The sequence below is a fragment of the Felis catus genome, chromosome B4, assembly GCF_018350175.1.
Source record: "Felis catus isolate Fca126 chromosome B4, F.catus_Fca126_mat1.0, whole genome shotgun sequence".
Lineage (NCBI taxonomy): Eukaryota > Metazoa > Chordata > Mammalia > Carnivora > Felidae > Felis > Felis catus.
The window spans coordinates 66,492,816-66,509,750 of record NC_058374.1 but is presented as its reverse complement, the minus strand read 5'-3'; the positions used below and the strand labels follow the sequence as shown (position 1 = coordinate 66,509,750).

The following is a 16,935-nucleotide window of genomic DNA, read 5'->3' as shown; positions in this document are numbered from 1 at the left end:
AATCTGTAGATTGTGTTGGGTGGTATGGACATCTTGACAGTATTATCTTAAAATCATGAACACAGGATGTCTTTCCATTTATCTGTGTCTTCTTTAATTTCTTCCAGTAATATTTTATAGCTTCCAGTGTGAGAGTCTTTCACCTTCTCAGGTTATTCCTAAGTATTTTATTATTTTTGGTACTATTGTAAATTGAATTATTTTCTTAATTTCCTTTTTGATTTGTTCACTATTAATATATAGAAACATAACTGGTTTTTATGTTGATCTTGTATCCTACAGCTTTGTTGAATTTATTAGTTCTAACAGTATTTTTTACTGTGGAATCTTTAAGGTTTTCCACATATAACTTATATGACATGACCTTCACTTCTTCCTTTTCAATTTGGATGTCTTTATTTCTTTTTCATACCTAATTGCTCTGGATAGCACTTCCATTATGATGTTGAATAGAAGTGGCAAGGGTGGACATCTTGTTTTCTTCATGACTTTAGAGGAAAAGCTTTCAGTCTTTCTCCATTGAGTATGAGATTACCTGTGGATTTTTCAAATATGGCTGTTATTATGTTGAGATGTGTCATTCCATCCCTAGTTTGCTAAGTGTTTTTATCATGAAATGGTGTTGAATCTTGTCAAATGCTTTTTTGCATCAATTGGGATTGATGATCATATGGATTTTGTCCTTCATTCTGTTAATATGATATATTAAACTGACTTGGATATGTTGAGCCATCCTTGGATTCCAGGGACGAATTCCACTTGGCCATTATGTATAATCCTTTTAATGTGCTGTTGAAATCAGTTTGCTAGTATTTTCTTTTGGAGTTTTGCATCAATATTTATGGGGGATTCTAGTCTTTTTCTTATAATGTCTTTGTCTGGCTTTGGTATCAGGGTAATACTGGCCTGTTAGAATGAACTTGGAAATACTCCCTACTGTTCAGTTTATTGGAAGAATTTTAGGAAATTGATGTCAATTCTTTAAGTGTTTGGGAAAATTCTCTAGTGAAGCCATTTTATCCTGGACTTTTCTTTGTTAATAGGTGTTTGATTACTGATTCACAGTTACTTATCTACTAGTTACTTATCTGTTCATATTTCCTATTTCTTCATGATACAATTGTTAGATTCTGTGCTTCTTGGAATTTATCCATTTCTTCTATGTTATCCAATATGCTGGTCTATAATTGTTCATGATATTCTTTCATAATCCTTTGTATATCTGTGGCATTGGTTGTAATGTTCCCTCTTCCATTTTTTTTTATTTTAGTATTGTCTCTTTCTTAGTCCATCTAAAGGTTTGTCAATTTTGTTGAACTTTACAAAAACACAACTTTTAGTTTTATTTGTGTGTGTGTGTGTGTGTGTTGTTTTTCTATCATCCATTTTTAAATCTCTGATCTAATCTTTATATTTCCTTACTTCTGCTAGTTTTGAGATTACTTTGTTTTGTTTTTCTAGTTCTTTGAGGTATAAAGCTCGGTTGTTCATTTGTAGTCTTTGTAAAAATTTATTTTATTAAAAAAATTTTTTTGAGAGAGAGCAAGAGCAGGGGAGGGACAAAGGGAGAGAGAGAATCTCAAGCAGGCTCCATGCACAGCATGAGACTGATGCAGGGTTCAGTCTCACAACCATGAGATGATGTGAGCTGAAATCAAGAGTTGGATGCTTAACCGACTGAGACATGCTTGCAGCCCTGATCTGTAGTCTCTTTTTTTTTTTTTTAAATATATGCATTTACAGTTATAAACTTCCCTCTTGGCACTTCTTTTCTTTCATTGCATCCCATATATTTTATTTTAGTTTGTTGTATTTTTATTTTCATTGTTTCAAGATATTTTCTCTTTGAAAAATTTTTTTTCTTTAATGTTTATTTATTTTTGAGAGACAGAGTGTGAGTGGGGGAGGGGCACACAGGGGGAGACACAGAATCTGAAGCAGGCTTCAGGCTCTGAGCTGTCAGCATAGAGCCTGATGCAGACCTGAAACCCACAAATTGTGAGATCATGACCTGAGCCAAGTCAGATGCTTAACCAACTGAGCCACCCAGGTGCCCCCAAGGTATTTTCTCATTTCCTTTGTAACTTTCTCTCTGAACCATTGGTGTTTAAGAATGTGTTGTTTTATTTCTACATATTTGTGTAGTTTCCAATTTTCCTTCCACTATTGATTTCTAACTTCATTCCTTTGTCATTGGAAAGCATACTTTGTATAATTTCAAGCTGCTTGAATTTGTTAAGACTTGTTCTGTACCTAATATATAGTCTCTTCTGGAGAATATTCCATGTGAACTTGAGAAGAAGTATGTTCTGTTGTGTTGGAGTGTGATCTTTATGTCCATTAGGTCCAGTTGGTCTGTGATGTTGTCCATGTCCTCTATTTCTTTACTAAACATTGGTCCAGTTGTCCTATCTATTATTGAAAAGTGGAGTATTAAACTTTCTTACTATTATGTGTTGGTATTATATTATCTTTTATTAATACACTGCTGCATTTTTGTTTAATACTATTTTTTTTTTTGCATGCAAAATACTAAACTAGTAGAATCTCACAGGTCTTATTTTTATTGTGCAATTCTAAGTATTCTTTCTTGTCTGCTATTCCTTCTTTTAATAATGAGTTTTCAGAAATGTCTTAAAAATTGCATTTGTCATTAATTTCTAACTCAAATTTTTTTGGTCAATAAATGTGATATAGTTTAGTAAATATTCTATGACATAGTGTGTGGTCAATTTTAGTAAATGTTTCATAAATTAAAGCAAAATTTTGAGAATGAGTGGAAATCACCGAAATGAAAAAGGGGCCTTGAGTGGTTGGTAGGATGAGTATTCTGGGTGAAGAAGGGGGGAAGGAGACATCTGTTATGGATTCAAGGAACAAAAAGCATGGCTCTGTTCAAAAATGGCAGAAAAGATGAAATTAGATATTTTACAGTGAATGTATTTTATGAAGGATATTATGTCCTAATTAATCAGTTTGGAATTATTGTAGGATCTATGTAGAGCCACTGGAAGATGGAAGGCTTCATGGTTAGAATTCATGATCAAATCAATCTGACATCCATGGAGAGGATATATTAAAGGAGAACCAGCCTGAGACCAGTTAGGTACATTAAAACTACAGTAATCCAAGCAAAAGAGTAAAGGTATGAACTAAGGCATACCTGCTAGAGGTAATGGAGAAGTAGTAAGAGATATGGAAAAATGTTACAGTTAGAAAACTAAAACAAACAAACAGAACCCTGATGGCAATAATCAACAAAAAGCAAAATCAAACTAAACAAAAACAAACCACCCAGTCTCTCAAGAGACCATTTATGTGTCATGTGTCAATTTTGGAAAGGATTATTTCATCTTTAATAATTCACTTGACATGTCTCTTCAGCTGTCTTGGGATGAGTTCTATTATTATTACTATTATTATGTGTTGTAAAATATAATAGAAGAATAGTAGTATGGGAAACTTTTCAAAATAGACTTTTTTTAATAACTTTCTATTTTGATAAAATTTCAGTTATACAGAAAATTGACTAGAATAGTACCAGAAACTTCTGAATGCCCTTTACCCAGAATAACAGACATTAACTTTGTCCGAAGTGCTTTTATTATTTTCTCCCCCACCTTCTTTCTTCTTATCCCCCTCTTTTATATTCTAGTTCTAGTAGTAAGTTGGAGGCATTGTTGGAGACACTGTGCCCCCTTTCTTAAAATTCTTGAGTGTGTATTTCTTAATAGGGAGTTGATGATCAAAATCAGGAAATTGCACAGTGATACAATGATATGTAATCCATACTCCATATTAAAATTTCAACAATTATCCCAGTAATATCCATTAAAGCGATTTTTCCCCAGTCTAAAATTTAGTCAAGAATCATACATTGTATTTAGTTGTCCTGATTTTAGTCTCTTCCAACCTGGAATAGTTCCTCAACCTGTCTTTTCTTTCATCACATTGTTTTTAATAATCTTTTTATTTTAAAATAGCTGTAGATTTATAGAAAAGTTACAAAGACAGTACAAGGAGTTCTTATACATTCTTCACCCAGTTTCTCCTAACATTAACAACTTAATTACCAATGGACATTTGTCATAACTAGTAAACCAACATTGATACATGACAGTTAACTAACTCCAGACTTTATTTGAATTTCACACTTGTTTCTTCCATTAATGTCCTTTTTCAGCTAATGTCCTTTTTCTGTTTTACAGTTCAGGTTAGGATACCACATTGCATTTAGTTATCCTGTCTCCCAGTATCTTCTGTTTTGTGACAATTTCTTACTCTTTCCATGTTTTGATGCCCTTGACAGTTTTGAGGAGTATTAGCAGATATTTTGTAGAATGCCCCTCAATTTGGGATTGTCTAACGTTTTTCTCGTTGTAGGTTTGGAGGGCAAGTTCACAAAGGTGAGGTACCCTCATTAGATCATATCAGCAGTACATGATATCAACATGACTTATTGCTGGTGATGTTAACTGTAATCACTGGCCAAAGTCATGTTTGCCAGATTAAAAAAATGGTCACTGTAAGGTACACATACTCTTTTATAGTATGATGAGTTTTTCATATGTTTTGGAGCTATACTGTTAGATGCATAAAGTATTGAGATTTTTATATCTTTCTGATTATTTTAAACTTTTGTTAATTACATAAGAACTATTTGTAGCAATATTTTAAAATTTAAGATCTATATGTTTAGTATTAATGTAGGTCCACTGATTTTCGTTGGGTTTGGTTTTTTTTTTTTTGCCTAAGCATATCTTTACATTCTGTTCTTTTGAACTTTCTAAATTCTTAAATTTTGATATCTGTAGTGAATAGCTTATAGATGAATTTTATGTTTTTTAAGTTTTTTTTAAAAAATTTAATGTTTGTGCACTACTAGGCATTTATCCTCAATGTACAGGTTTGCTGTTTCAGAGGGACACATGCACCCCCCCATGTTTACAGCAGCACTATCAACTATAGCCAAAGTATTGAAAGAGCCCAAATGTTCATAGATGGATGAATGGACAAAGAAAATGTATATGTATATAATGGAGTATTACTCGGCAATCAAAAAGAATGAAACCTTGCCATTTGCAACTATGTGGATGGAACTGGAGGGTATTATGCCTAGTGAAATTAGTCAGAGAAAGACAAAAATCATATGACTTCACTCATATGAGGACTTTAAGAGACAAAACAGGTGAACATAAGGGAAGGGAAACAAAAATAATATAAAAACAGGGAGGGGGACAAGACAGAAGAGACTCATAAATATGGAGAACAAACTAAGGGTTACTGTGGGAGTGAGGGATGGGCTAAATGGGTAAGGGGCATTAAGGAATCTACTCCTGAAATCATTGTTACACTATATGCTAACTAATTTGCATGTAAGTTTAAAAAAATAAAAAATAAAATTAAAAATTTTAATGTTTGTTTATTTTTGAGAGAGACAGAGCACACGCAGGGGAGGGGCAGAGAGAGAGGGAGACACAGAATCTGAAGCAGGCTCCAGGCTCTAAGCTGTCAGCACAGCACCCGATGCGGGGCTGGAACTCATGAGCAGTGAGATCATGACCTGAACCGAAGTCGGTCACTTAACCGACTGAGCCACCCAGGTGCCCCTGAGTTTTATGTTTTTTATACAAAGTGACAATATGATTTTAATCTGGACCATTTATTTCATTATCAAATGCCTTAGTGACTATTGCCCTGGATTTATTTCCATTACTGTCTTACTGCTTTCTATCTGCTCTACCCTTTGTTTCTTTAGTTTCTTTTGAGTCGGTTGTATTTTTAAAACACTAGTTTACAATTTTCCTATTCTAAACTTTAGGTTATAAAGTCCTTTAAAGACTGTAGTTTTGCAGAAGTTTTAAAACATATATGCTTAGGGGTGCCTGGGTGGCTCAGTCGGTTGAGCGTCCGACTTTGGTTCAGGTCATGATCTCACAGTCCGTGAGTTCGAGCCCCGCGTTGGGCTCTGTGCTGACAGCTCAGAGCCGGAGCCCGCTTCGGATTCTGTGTCTCCCCCTCTCTCTGCCCCTCCCCTGCTCATGCTCTGTCTCTCTCTGTCTCAAAAATAAATAAAAACATTAAAAAAAATAAACATACATGCTTAATTTATCAAATTCTATTCACTTCGAAGCATCTTGTCCTTTCTTCTTGAACAAAGAACATCAGAAGATTTAACTTAAATTCTCACTCTCCTAATTAATCCTATCATTTGTATTGTTATGTAGTTTTTAACATTTTGATTCTTGTCTTATATTCAATATTTATTAAGATTTATTTGTATTTTACCACTTCCTTTATTGTTTCTTCTCTCATTGCAGACTTCCCATCTGTGATCATTCTCCTGTAGTTTGAAGTCCTTTAGAAAGGCCTCAAGCAAGGATCTTTGGCTATAAATCCTCAGTGCTTACTTGTTTAAAATTATTTGTGGGTCATGCTTGTTCTTAAAAGGGATGTGCACTGTATACATTCCTAGGGGGATAGTTACTTTTTTCAAACACTGAAGACATTTTCACTTGTCTCTCACCTTCAGTGTTCTTTCTGAAATTTCCGTCCCTGTAGGCAATCTGTCTTTTCTCTCTGGCTCATTTGAACATGTGCCCTTCATCTCTGCTCTTTTGCTATGGTCCTCTCATGTGTATAGGTATAAATTTACTTTTATTTATGCTGCTTGGGATTCATTCAGCCTTTTGAGTCTGGAAATTGATTTTTTACATCACTTCTTGGAGTTTCCCAGCCATTCTCTCGTCAAATATTACATCTTCTCTATTCCTTCTTCTCCTTCTGAACCTCTGATGATATGTATATTAAAACTTTTATCTGGTTCTCCATGTCTGTAAACCTCTTTATAATAGTTTCCAGTACAGTCTGCCTCTCTGTACTGCATTGTGGATAATTATTTTACATCTATCTTTCGGTTCACTAATTCTTCTGCTGTGTCTAATCTGTGGTTAAATCTGTTCACTGAGTTTTCTTTTTCTATTATTTCCGGAAGTTCCTTATTTTTTCTCCAAATATTCTCAACTATTTTTATTATCCTTTGCTAGTTACTCATATTTCCATATCTTTCTTTAAATTTTAGGTATATTATACACGCTTACATTTTGTAAATTATTCATAATATTTCCAGTATTCTAAGTCTGTATTTGATGCTGTAGCCTGTTGTTTCTAGAGACCCTAATACATGGTACAGTTTTCCTTTAGTTTTTTTGTGATACTTGAATATCTTAATACTTAATGTATTAATACTTAAATACATGAACTCATATGTATTTAAAAATTTTTAATGTGAGAATCTTTCGAGATGTAGTTAGAAGGCAAACTCTGCAGAGATGTTTTCCATTTACCAGTTACCTATGATCACTTCAACCAAACAGAATTCTTGGTTAGAGTTTTTTATAACTACCAGGTAGTGAAAAACCAGCAAGACTGTTTGAGGTATGAATGATTAGGAGACTTTTTTTTTTTCTCTTTTATTCATCATCAGGTTTTAAGGCAGGGATTTACTTTTTAGGTCTCTCCCAAGTGAATGTTTGTATCTAATTCATGCTACAATCAGGCAGTGTAGTAATTGTGATCCAAGCTCTATGTTGGTATTAGTCATTTATTGAATTCTCCACCTTGTGAGTCTTTCCCTCCCCTGCTTTTTTTGGTCTCTTATTTTTATGTCCTAAGGTGTCATGAAAAAGAAGCCCAAGATCAAGCTCTACAGGGTCACCTCTGCTTGTCTTTCTGGTTTTTCTTCTTCAGGTTCTGATTGGTCCTTACTGTTCTTGCCAGGTTACTAGAGCGTTTATAAAGACTTTGTGGCAAATTTTATTCAGCATTTTACAGTCTTTTCAGGTACACCTTCAGTCAGGGTGTTTAGTTTGTCATAACATGTAAAATGTAAATCTGGAAATTGACAGATAGGAGGAAAAAAGGTACAGCTAGATTAGAAAAATTAACCGATTAAGGTTGCTGGAAGGATGCTAAAAAAGATGTATGTAATATTCCAAGGAAAGATGTGCAAGAATAAATTAATTGATCTTTTAGTCATAAAGACTTGGAGAAAATGGAAGATCCTGACATATAGTTAACCTAATGGGGAGGAAAGATATAAAGAAAACAAAATGTTGTGATAGGCGGTTTACTGCACAAGCTATGAGATGGCATTTTTAGTTCAAAACCAAGTGGTACTCTCCAGAAGAAAATACTACAGTAGAAAGGAAGAAAGGATAGAGTAGTTTTAGAATATGTATAATTTACACTGTTAAATTTATAACTCAGCCTTTTTATTTTTATTTTTTTGCCTTCTTCCCAGTTAGGCTAAGAGCCAAGTCTCTTTACACATGGAGAACAGGGGATTATGTATTTGTTGCATCCATGTTGATATAGATTATCAGATATGAATTATATTCTTTTTTTTTTCAACGTTTATTTATTTTTGGGACAGAGAGAGACAGAGCATGAACGGGGGAGGGGCAGAGAGAGAGGGAGACACAGAATCGGAAACGGGCTCCAGGCTCTGAGCCATCCTGACGCGGGGCTCGAACTCCCGGACCGCGAGATCGTGACCTGGCTGAAGTCGGACGCTTAACCGACTGCGCCACCCAGGCGCCCCTGAATTATATTCTTGAGAACAGACACCCTTGTTGGGCTGCAATTCCACAACTTGTAGGTCCCAGGAATAACAGAAGAGTCTGAACTATGATTTGTGATGGGACAAAAGAACCATGAAGTATACTATGAGAGCATTAGGATTACTCTTTGGGGGATTCTTATGGACTTGTCTCTGTATTCCCTCATGTAACGCAGGGAACCATACACACACCTTGCATTTTCCTAGTGCACTTTTGTGTCAGCTGGAATCTATGTGAGCATAAATATACCAGATACATGTACAAAGAAAAATGTGTGCGAGTTCGACTTTGCTTAATTTTGCTTATGTATTACATATTTTCAGTGTATATGGAGCACCTGCTATGTGTAGACATTTATTGCTTCACAAGAGGTCTATGTCATGAACTTTACTCTTATGGATGTTATAATGTACTTGAGAAAAGAAATATGTGATGGTAACAAGTTAGGAATAAAATGCTAAACTTGTGTTACTTACTTCAAGCGCCATGGGATTGTGGAGAAGGCCAAACTTTGTGTGAGGTCGACAGGATGAAGTTTCTGGGGACAAATGGAACTTCTTCTAGGGATATGGAAGGTTTGAGGTGAAATAGGGAGCAGTTAGCATGATGAGGTGTATCAGGGCATGGGAATGGCCATAAAGAGGAAATAAACACCACGAAATAACCATGTTGATGAAAGGGGAAAGAAATATTGAAAACCAAGGTGAGGAATAGGTTTTAATCACATAATAGAAATTTTAGAACCCATGGGAGAAAGTTTTATTACATTATAGATATTATATTATGTTATATTACATATGGTAGACAATATGAAACGATGATTCTTGGGCCGATGTCTGATATGTTTAGCTTCATTAGGAAATGTGGATCTATAGGATAAACTCAAGGTTGAAACTAGGAAGGACTACATTTTGTTAGGAAAGAGCTAATCTCTTAGTAGTATGCCCTTTATTTGGTTCCATAAAAATAAAACATAATATTAGTTTATGATATAAAATTAACATAAATTATTAATCTATATAAATATATTTTTGTTGTTTTAGAGGAATTCCAGGGAAGAAATGTGGTACAATTATACTTACAGCAGAGGAATTAAACTGTTGCAGGGTAAGTAAATATTTCTTTGGTTTAAAAAGTATTTCCTATACTTCTGAAAAATATTTTTGAAACTATACTTAAATGATTTATTCTTGAGTAATTTTATAATTTAGACTATGTTATATAATTCTGTGGTCTGTAAGACATCATTTTAGATACTTAGCACTTTAACCAGAGAGACTACATTTATAGTCCAAAAAGGATATCAGTTATTGTAACAGTCTTTTTAAGAAATAGAAATTATTAAAATAAAACCTAATGTCAGTGTCATTAATGGGGAGGGGCATTACTATTAGAAATTATCAGTTGTACCAATCAGTTCAGTCCTTGTAAAAATTTTGAAGCCTTCTGTGTGATTTTCAAGGAGTGTTTCTATTCGTTTGACTTTAGTCCTTTTGCGTAACATACTTGTTTGTCCATAATTCTAATTGAATTAATTTAGAATTTATATAAGCTCCCATCTTTCGTTAGCTTGGGAAGCTCACGTTTGAAGAAAGGACCAGCTACTATTCCAACTAGGAATGTGATGATATAGAGTGCACAGTCAGTATTTTTAGAAAACTGCTATTTTTAGTTGTGATTTGCTGATATAGCCATTGACTCATGTTCAGTGATTTTACTGTCATCAAGAAATGAGGTGACGTCTTTGACACTCCACACTGGAACTAATGATAGCTCTCTGAATCTGAAGTCAATATTGACTATTTAATGTGGCCCAGAGGATCCCTGGGAATTGTTGTTTCTGGGAGGGGAAAAAAGAAGATTGTCCTGGATTAAACCTCGGGGGTTTTTTATTTTCAACTTTTGCTTCATAATTTTAGAAACAGAAGTTCCCAAAGAATACTAAAAACTTAATGCTTAGACACTGGCTACAGTTTTCATATAGAGAACTACTATTTATTATCTGAGTGTGTAATTATTATCTGATTATGTAACTTTAATCTCTAGAGGTTGTCTTTAAAGATAATTACTATGGCTTTATATGCATAATATATTTCTAAGACAATATGGTCAGAATCCTGCGAGCAAATGATGGAAACTGAAATTTTGGTGGGGTAGGGAGTGGCCAGTGAGATAACAAAAGGGAAGTTTAGTAATAGTGTTGTGGAGCTGATTAAACAAGAAATATTAGAATTTAAGTAGTTAAAATGCATTTAAATTGAGACCCTCTTCTTCTTCCTTCACTCTTTTTGTGGTATCTGACTGCTTAGATCTGTTTTTCTTGTCTAAAATGCCCAGAGCCGGGGCGCCTGGGTGGCGCAGTCGGTTAAGCGGCCGACTTCAGCCAGGTCACGATCTCGCGGTCCGGGAGTTCGAGCCCCGTGTCAGGCTCTGGGCTGATGGCTCAGAGCCTGGAGCCTGCTTCCGATTCTGTGTCTCCCTCTCTCTCTGCCCCTCCCCCGTTCATGCTCTGTCTCTCTCTGTCCCAAAAATAAATAAACGTTGAAAAAAAAAAAATAAAATGCCCAGAGCCTAAATGCCCAGTACAATGCTGTTAAAGACCAAACTAAGTTGAGTTCTGGATTTGTTATGAATTTGTGTTTTATCTTATGAAATCCCTTGACTCTTCTGATTTATTTTCCATATTTGCAAGTGGGGGGGAAGCCAGATGTGAACCAAGTCACTAGAATATTTTAAAAAATTCTCCCAGCTCTCATAATTGACTATCGTGACATTAAATCTGAAAGTATAACATACATGAAAACATTTTATGTATACTAAAAATGCACCACAAAAAGTGTAACACTTTAATTGCAGAAATATTACTTACCATCTTATTCTTTGTTAAAATGACACAATGATTCCTTAAAATTATATCATCTAATGATCATTTATACTTCTTGTCTCTAAATTTATATACGTGTATATATGTATTTTGTACAGTGAGGGAAGAAAGAGAAAGTGAAGTTCAAGGTCAATACGATACATGTTTTTTGTGTTGACATTAGCATGCCATTTTGCCAAAATCTTGGTGTTAAGGTAATTTTGTGTTATGCCAGTGAACACATGATGATTAGTTCTATTTCAAAATAGAACCAATATACCAAGGGCATAGATTGAGTACGGCCAGGTTGCATCTTAAATACCTTCCACTTTAAATTCTATTGTTTTCCTTGGAAGAGCAGAAAGGAACAGGAAAGCTTACATGCAAATGAAGTGGAATCTGTTACTTAGTCATCTAGAGGCATTTACCACTCTTTCTGCTACTAAAGCCTTTAGAATATCTGGAATTATCTTCCAATAAGTAAACACATATTTATTATACTTAACAATTATAGATCTAATATTTTAAAAACATTGCTTAGAATCTAGATTTGACTTGACTTACGTATGGTGTGTTCTCAGTCTTACCTACAGCCTTATTGATAATCAGCATCATTGAGGTGTATAAACCTTGAAATAATATTACTATGCTCATATAGTAGAAGAAGCAAATATATTCAAAACAATGTTCATAGTTACTTCAGAAGAGGCAGTGCCTGTTAAACGTACATTTAAGGGTACCTTGAAAATATCAGGCATTATCACAGAAATTTGAATGAAATAACTATTTCGCATTTGACATCCTACAAATTGATGGTTTTTTTTTCTTTAAAACACATTGTTAGTTATTTACGTGGGCACAACTTTGGAACCAGGGCACCTAGATTTCAGTCTTGCCTCTTTCAATATTCAGCTGGGTGAGTTTATGTTCTCGGAGCTTTAATTTCTGCATTTGTAAAATGCTAGATGTCTTGATATCTTCCCCAGATAGTTACTTGGTAGAATAAAAAAGAGGCAGAATTTGAACGATGTGTAAATTATAAATTTGTACAAATTTTTATTTTTACTGTGATTTTTTATTTATTTATTTATTTATATTGAGGGAGAGAGAGAGACAGTGCAAGTGGGGGAGGAGCAGAGAGAGAGGGAGACAGAATCCCAAGCAGGCTTCGCACTATCAGCTCAGAGCCCAATGCAGGGCTCGATTTCATGGACCATGAGAACATAACCTGAGCCGAAATTAAGAGTTATATGCTTACCCAACTGAGTCATCCAGACGCCCCTTAGTGTGATAATTTTAATTATCTCAACCTAGTATTACATTATTTCAAAATGCAACTTTTGTAATAGATCTATCAAATGCCAGCATAAGAATTAATGCAATTTTTTAAATTATAATCATTTTTTAATATATTTTGAGAGAGAGAAAGAGAGAGCTGGAGAGGGTCAGAAAGAGACGGAGAGAGAGAATCCCAAGCAGACTCCTCACCGTCAGTGCAGAGCCCGATGAGGGGTTCGATTTCACAAACTGCAAGATCATGACCTGAGCCGAAATCAAGAATTAGATGCTCAACTGACTGAGCCACCCAGGTGCTCCAGAAATAATGCAATTTTGCATCAATTTGCATAATTTGATAGAGTTGTTCACTCAGTGCTTTAAAAGTAGCTTGAAATTATCCAGAAATAATGTTTTTCCTTCTGGTTAATTGATTGATTGATTCCACAATATTTACAAAACATACAATATGCTAGTCCCTGGAATGGATGCTTAGAGCACAATGGTGAGAAAAAACAACAACAAACAACCCCTGTCCTTGTCTTTAATGAACAAGTAGTTTGTGGGAAAGACAGACACTAGTCAGATGACCATGCAGGTAAATATGTCATGATGTATACAAGTGATCCAATGTGAGAGAGTACGATGGAGAATCTCATTTATATTGGAGAGGGGATCACTGCAGGCTTCTTTGAGAAAATGACATTTAAGCTTAACCCTAAGGAATGGTTTGCCAGTTAAATGAAAGAATTCCACTGAAACGCACAACTTGCATAAAATTGTGAGGAGGGAAGGAAGTGTGTCAGGTGTGTGTTGGCAAAGGGCTAGGAGTGGGAGACGATGGAGACAAAACTTTGGGGGATGAAGGTGGAGAAGAAGGCTGCTCAGAGCCCATTTAGGGCTGGGCTTTGTAGACCACGTTACATTTCTGTGTTTATCCTCAATACAAGAGAAAGCCTTGAAGCATTTTAAACTATGAACAATATTATTTCTTTTATGTTTGGGGAACACCATGGCGTCTACTGAATGGAACATGGGTTGGAGATTTTCAAGAGTAGGAGGGGGAGAAAGGAATAAATGCCACTGTGCATGTCCCAGGCAAGAGGAGATTGGCTCAGACTAAGGGGAGGCCAGTGTAGCCAGACTGAAGATTTGAGAAATCTTTTAGAGGTGGAATGGTGTGACTTGATGGTTTGGATAAAGGGTCAGGAAAAGGAAGGAGTCAAGGGCAGCTTCCTTGATTGCTCTGACTGGATGACTAACCCCTAATTGAGCTGGGAAGATTGCAGGAGGAGCAAGTTAGATTTGAATGAGTGAAAAGTGCCTGTGGCATATCCGAGTGGATTTCTTCCACAGGAAGCTTATTTTACTGGTGTGAAGCATTGAAGACAAACCTTAAGATTCTCTCAGGTGGCATAAAGCACAAGAGATTTAAAAAACACAACTTTGCAACGATGCTTATATATTTCTAAAAATAAGTAAATGCTTGTCTTTTCCTCCCAGAAATTAGTTTTCTTTTGTGCTAGATGCAGATGGAATCCCTGCTAAATTGCTAACTTGGGTAATTGCAAAACATATTTCCCCCAAGTTTATACAATTTAGTACATTGAAAACAATCTTTATTTTTTATTTTATTTTTTAAGGTTTCTTTTTTAAATGTTTATTTATTTTTGAGAAGAGAGTGTACATGTGCATGCAAATGGGAGAGGGGAAGAGAGATTGGGGGACAGAGGATCTGAAGCCGGCTTTGTGCTGACAGCTGAGAACCCAGTGCGGGTCTTGAATTCACGAACTGGGAGATCATGACCTGAGCAGAAGTTGGATGGTTAACCAACTGAGCCACCCAGGCGCCCCAATGTTTTTTAATCAATTATTTTTTTTGCAAATCTTAAGGAATATAATTTGAAAAACTACAACTTGGTATTACATTTACCAGTGATGAAAAGTTGTTTCATTAATATTTAATCTCTGTGAAGATTTATTCGCAATTTGAAGTACATACATTTCACTAATCTGTTATGCATTTTGAGTATATCAGAATGTTTTTTTTGGTGGTTTATGTTTTGGTCCAGGCACTTTGAAAGAATGTGTGTGTATGTGTGTGTGTGTGTGTGTGTGTGTGTGTGTGTGTGTGTGTATACATCAGGATGATTTTCTCACTGCTTCCTTAAAGAATAGTAAAGAGTTTTTTGCTCTTTCAACCTCAGATTTGAAAAGTGATCATGGTTGAGAGGTTTGAGGTGTTAGTGGTGCCCATATTCTTGCCTTTGTTCTTTAAATTTTCTTTAAAATACATATTGGTTATTATGCCTGTTCAGCAGTGACCTCTGCTATGAGTGTTCCTCTGTGACGAGTGTTCCTCTGGCAGAAGTTACTGCATCGGTGCTAAATTCCAAAGTAAAATGACACCATACCAATGCTTTGAAGACCAGAAATCTAGAGCTATGAACTTCTAAAAGGGCAGAAATATGTCTTATTCATCTCTCTATTCCCGGATTCTAGTCTGAGTACTTGAGAAGTGTTTGCTAGGTGAATGAATGAATGAATGAATGAATGAAAAAGAGACATAGCATCATCTCTTGTATAGTGTTCCTTTAAATGCTGAAGTAATGGGAATTTTAGGTGGATGTTTATTTCTTTTTTATTTTTTTGAGGGAGAGTGAGCAGGGGAAGGGCACAAGGAGAGGGAGAGAGAGAATCCTAAGACAGCTCCACATCCAGCATGGAGCCCAACTTAGTGCGGGATCTCACAACCTTGAGAACATGACCAGAGGCGAAATCAAGAGTTGGAAGCTTGACTGACTGAGCCACCTAGACACCCCTACGTAGATTTTAATAAATAATTGTTGGACTCTGCAAAATAAAAAAGTGGTGAATAAGAGTGTGCCTTTGTAGTCATAGTTAATACCAAATAGTATTTAAAACTGCAACCTCTTGGTTGAATCTGAATTACTTTGACACTCTATGTCTTTTCAAAATTGTCAGCATCTCTTTTCAGTTAAAAAAAACAAGTCAGAATGCTGATTTTTATTTTTAAATTATTTATTTCTACCTTTCAAAGGTACTTCTCCTACATAATTGAACAATGTTTAACTTCCTTAATGTATGATACTCCAGCTTGTTTACTTTTTTTTTAATTTTTTTTTTTTAACGTTTATTTCTGAGACAGAGACAGAGCATGAACGGGGGAGGGTCAGAGAGAGAGGGAGACACAGAATCTGAAACAGGCTCCAGGCTCTGAGCGGTCAGCACAGAGCCCGACGCGGGGCTCGAACTCACGGACTGTGAGATCGTGACCTGGCTGAAGTCGGCCGCTTAACCGACTGCGCCACCCAGGCGCCCCCAGCTTGTTTACTTTTAAGCTAAACCATGTAGCTTATGAGTGCTTAAATATATACATTGATAACAATTACTGATTTGCCTTAATAATTAACATACAAGTGTGTAATTAAACTACAGAAAACATGAAAGTGCTTTACTTTTCTTGAAGCCCAATATAATAGGAATTATTATTAAGACATTGTAATACTTACGTATAATTAAAAAGGAACCCTTTTTCCCCCTAGATAGACAATTATGTGGTCAGTCTGGATCTGTCTTGTACCTCATTTAGTGATCTAAAATATCTTAACACCTAATCCATGGCAGATATGCAGTAGATGATAAGTACTTATTTCCTGAGAAATTAAAAAAGCTATGTTCTAAAAATGTGTACTTGAATAACTGAAGGTGTGAACGGAGATCTTGTATTATAATATTGAATATCTAGAGTCATACTTAATATCACTTTTCCAGGGAGAATGTTAGAAGTTAAAAAAAAGTATTAGTTCTCTGACTAAAACAAAAACTTGCAGAGCCAGTTTTTTAGTCTCACAACCCTTTGAAAAGTAATTTATGTTGTCCGGGATTCTTGCACACTTGGCCATTTGCATTAAAATGGTAAATTTGTTTTCTTGTCAAGTCTTACTTGTGATCTGCAGTTTCTAGTTATTTATAACCCAGGTTTTGAGATATTTTATTAATTTTGTTTGTAGGATGCTGTTCTGATGCAATTTTGTGCGAACAAATTGGACAAGAAGGACTTTTTTGGAAAGTCAGACCCTTTTCTTGTATTTTATCGAAGTAATGAAGATGGCAGGTAGATTTATCTTTTATGCTTTTTGACTCTATAGTAAG

The 16,935-nt window shown here is 35.3% G+C and overlaps 1 protein-coding gene across 2 annotated transcripts in view; it reads left to right on the top strand.

Annotated features, from left to right (window-relative positions):
* Window positions 1-16,935, top strand: part of CPNE8 (copine 8) — a 230,009-nt gene that overhangs the window by 99,632 nt on the left and 113,442 nt on the right. For both annotated transcript variants that reach the window (XM_003988551.6, XM_019834813.2), the window contains exons 7-8: window positions 9,665-9,728; window positions 16,794-16,897. In XM_003988551.6, coding sequence (XP_003988600.1) covers window positions 9,665-9,728; window positions 16,794-16,897 — 168 coding nt within the window. The remainder of the gene's footprint in view (window positions 1-9,664; window positions 9,729-16,793; window positions 16,898-16,935) is intronic.